Source organism: Limulus polyphemus, unplaced genomic scaffold (genome assembly GCF_000517525.1).
Source record: "Limulus polyphemus unplaced genomic scaffold, Limulus_polyphemus-2.1.2 Scaffold1228, whole genome shotgun sequence".
Classification (NCBI taxonomy): Eukaryota; Metazoa; Arthropoda; class Merostomata; order Xiphosura; family Limulidae; genus Limulus; species Limulus polyphemus.
Genome location: NW_013666838.1, coordinates 42,390 through 45,284, shown reverse-complemented (window position 1 = coordinate 45,284; position 2,895 = coordinate 42,390). Strand labels below are relative to the sequence as shown.

Here is a 2,895-nt window from a genome sequence, read left to right as displayed (position 1 = left end):
CGCTAAAGTTTCGTCGGAACGAAGTTACGGAAAATCAATTAACAAACGGAGACGTAACAATATTCTCCTGCTCAAGTGGAAGGTGTATACTAACACAAAATTTTCCCATTTTATGAAATATAAACTTGAAACTTTTAGAACGTCTATACATGACAATAAAGAGTAAGAGTCAGCTGATCATAAAATGGCGTCAATAACTGAAATTATTCATTTTTTTTCTGAATGGATTTGGGCGGCATATTTAACATTTTAATATTATACACAAAATGATTTTTCACATTCGGAGAACGCATACAAATTAGTTACTGTTTCCTTGCAAAAACCCGGATGGTTCTAGAACTACGGTCACTTGATAGATAAACATCTTTACGTTATATGAAAACCAACCTTGCTGAGGAAGTTTGTAAAATGCCTCCAAAACTTTTATCTGTGACTAGAGGGGTGTGTAAATGTTCTATTTGAGGAGCATGATTTTTAAAATATGTAGGGTTAAAGAACAAAACATTTCAGGAAAAAAAGGTATTAAAAGTTCTACATGGAAGCGAAAAAAGCTCGGATACAGATATTCCAGGAGATCAGGAAAATATCAAGCTCCGAAACGGCACCTCCAAACCAGTCAGGAACAAGCCCACATCCGCAAAATGAAGACTATGAGTACGAAAGAGAACCTTCTGGTCCATAAAGAAATATCTTCTGGCATTATTAACGATACAATAAACGTTGATTTGAAGTTGACGAAAGCTCACAAAGTTCTCAATTATTTATCTATACCTCGAAATCAACAGCTGTTTCTCTAAAAAAAGATGGCCAAAACAACCGAAATCACAACAATCCTGTTCGACCAATTGTTGATGCAGGTACAATGAGATTTTGTCCATCCTAAGGACAGTAGACGTCTTATGGCAAACTGCACAATAATAGTGGGATTACGTTGGCATAGATATTCGTCGATAAAATCCGATCTCAAACAAACACCACTACATTGTTAATGTTCAAATCAGGGGGAAACAGACAGAGGATGATGTTCGAGAAAATACGGTTTCCAGCACTAGTAGTTCGACTTCAAAAGTTTTTTTTTTTTAACTTTTAGGACGAACTTGTGATGAATTTAGTCAAAGAGGTTTTTTATATGGATTTAATAATTTACTGGAGTCCTCACAATATATTTTATACAGTTTTGCAGGAGTATAACTGCAAATTCACGTAGTGTGTTTGTAATAGTGTTTTTATAAAAACGATGAGTTGTTTACTGAAAGTTCCTGAAATGAAAACTGAAAGGCCTAACTTCTAACATTAGATTTTAGTTTGAACTTTCCAACCTTAAAGAAAACCTCAAATTCCTTCGTTACTAGTTAGACTTTAAAGATAAAAATTGGTTTGATAAAGAGGCTAAGCAAAATGAATAAGGAGTGAAGTTAGGAAAACCGTATTTCTACGCATAAGACGCATAACTTCAAATAGATTCATAGCCAGTACCACAAGGGGATAAAAATCATGATTACAAAATGACTTCTGTCTTTTATATTATGTTAAACCAGTTTCTCAATATTTACTTTAAGTATAGGAGTATAGAAGCTATAATTATCTTGATATTTTTTAATTGCCCTTTAAGACGCCCCCCAGTGGCACAGCGGTATGTCTGCGGACTTACAGCACTATAAACCGGGTTTCGATATCGTGGTGGGCAGAGCACAGATAGCTCATTGTGTAGCTTTCTGCTTAACTTCAAACAAACCCTTTGAGACACTAGAAACGATGTATTCTATGTCCATAGCTTGTATGCTTAAGTTATTTGCTATGTACCTGTATAGAATCATGCAAAAACATTTGTGATAATGATTTTGATCCGTATCCATTTCGAACTTAGAAAGTTAATAAATCTTTTACATATGGGAAAGTAATGTTTGTGAAATACTAATGCTATAGTTCTGTTTGTCTGAGAAGTTGAAAAAAAATCTCATTATCATTATATATATATAGGTAGGAATTATTCGAAACCAAAATATATATATTCACTATTAGGTTCTGGTTTCTATTATGTGAGAAGTATTCATTGTAAACTACATATTTCAGTTTATCGAATTAAAATATTAACTATAAAAAAAAGAGACGAAACCTAGTACGTATATTTCTAGAACGTTTGATTAATGTACGGCTTAATAACAAACACGATTTGAAATTATTCATCTTATTTAAAACCACACAAGTTAGGAAGATAATTTATGGTTTCCTCCATATTTAATAACGCGCTACTTTTCTCCTCGATGTGATCCATACACGTGCATTCAATAAAAAACAAAAAACTGTTTCTAATCCCTCCTTCTCTTGCAGAGGATGACATAAGTTTGTTATTACGCCACGCCCTGAAGAAGATTGCATTTCTACCTTGGGCTTTGGTTGTGGATAAATGGAGATATGACGTTTTCAGTGGCGCCATCTCTCCAGGAGAGATGAATACACGGTGGTGGAAGCTTAGGTAGGGTCTTGCATGTTATGATGTCTAAGGCTATTTACTAATTGATGATAATATGGAATCAAATTCGCATTTCAACTTTTGATTTTATTTAGTGACCAAAAGATTAAGATTAGAACCTCTTTAGGTACTGAGAAAAAAAAATCGTTTTATTCTGTAATAGACGGTTTTCAGTAATTTTCGTAAATAATGTTCAAGATAAGAGAATAGCTCTAAAGGTGTACTGAAATTAAGGGATTAATCCTTCACAAAATCTAAAAATCTATATAATTCAAGGAGTGACGTGTGTTGTGTGCGTGGGACGTTTTTTAAACTTCATTAATCTAGACAAAAATGAAATTAGGAGGAAGAAAGTAGTGTTGCGTCAGCGAGGTCACGTGACTAGTGTCACGCCACGTTTTCTAGAAATATCCTGTTCCTTC

At 33.9% G+C, this 2,895-nt stretch overlaps 1 protein-coding gene across 1 annotated transcript in view; it reads left to right on the top strand.

Moving 5' to 3' along the window:
• LOC106462698 (angiotensin-converting enzyme-like protein Ace3) overlaps nt 1-2,895 on the top strand; it is a 24,257-nt gene that overhangs the window by 15,589 nt on the left and 5,773 nt on the right. Inside the window, exon 6 of the mRNA XM_022390018.1 lies at nt 2,332-2,476. Within this exon, the coding sequence (XP_022245726.1) occupies nt 2,332-2,476 (145 nt within the window). The remainder of the gene's footprint in view (nt 1-2,331; nt 2,477-2,895) is intronic.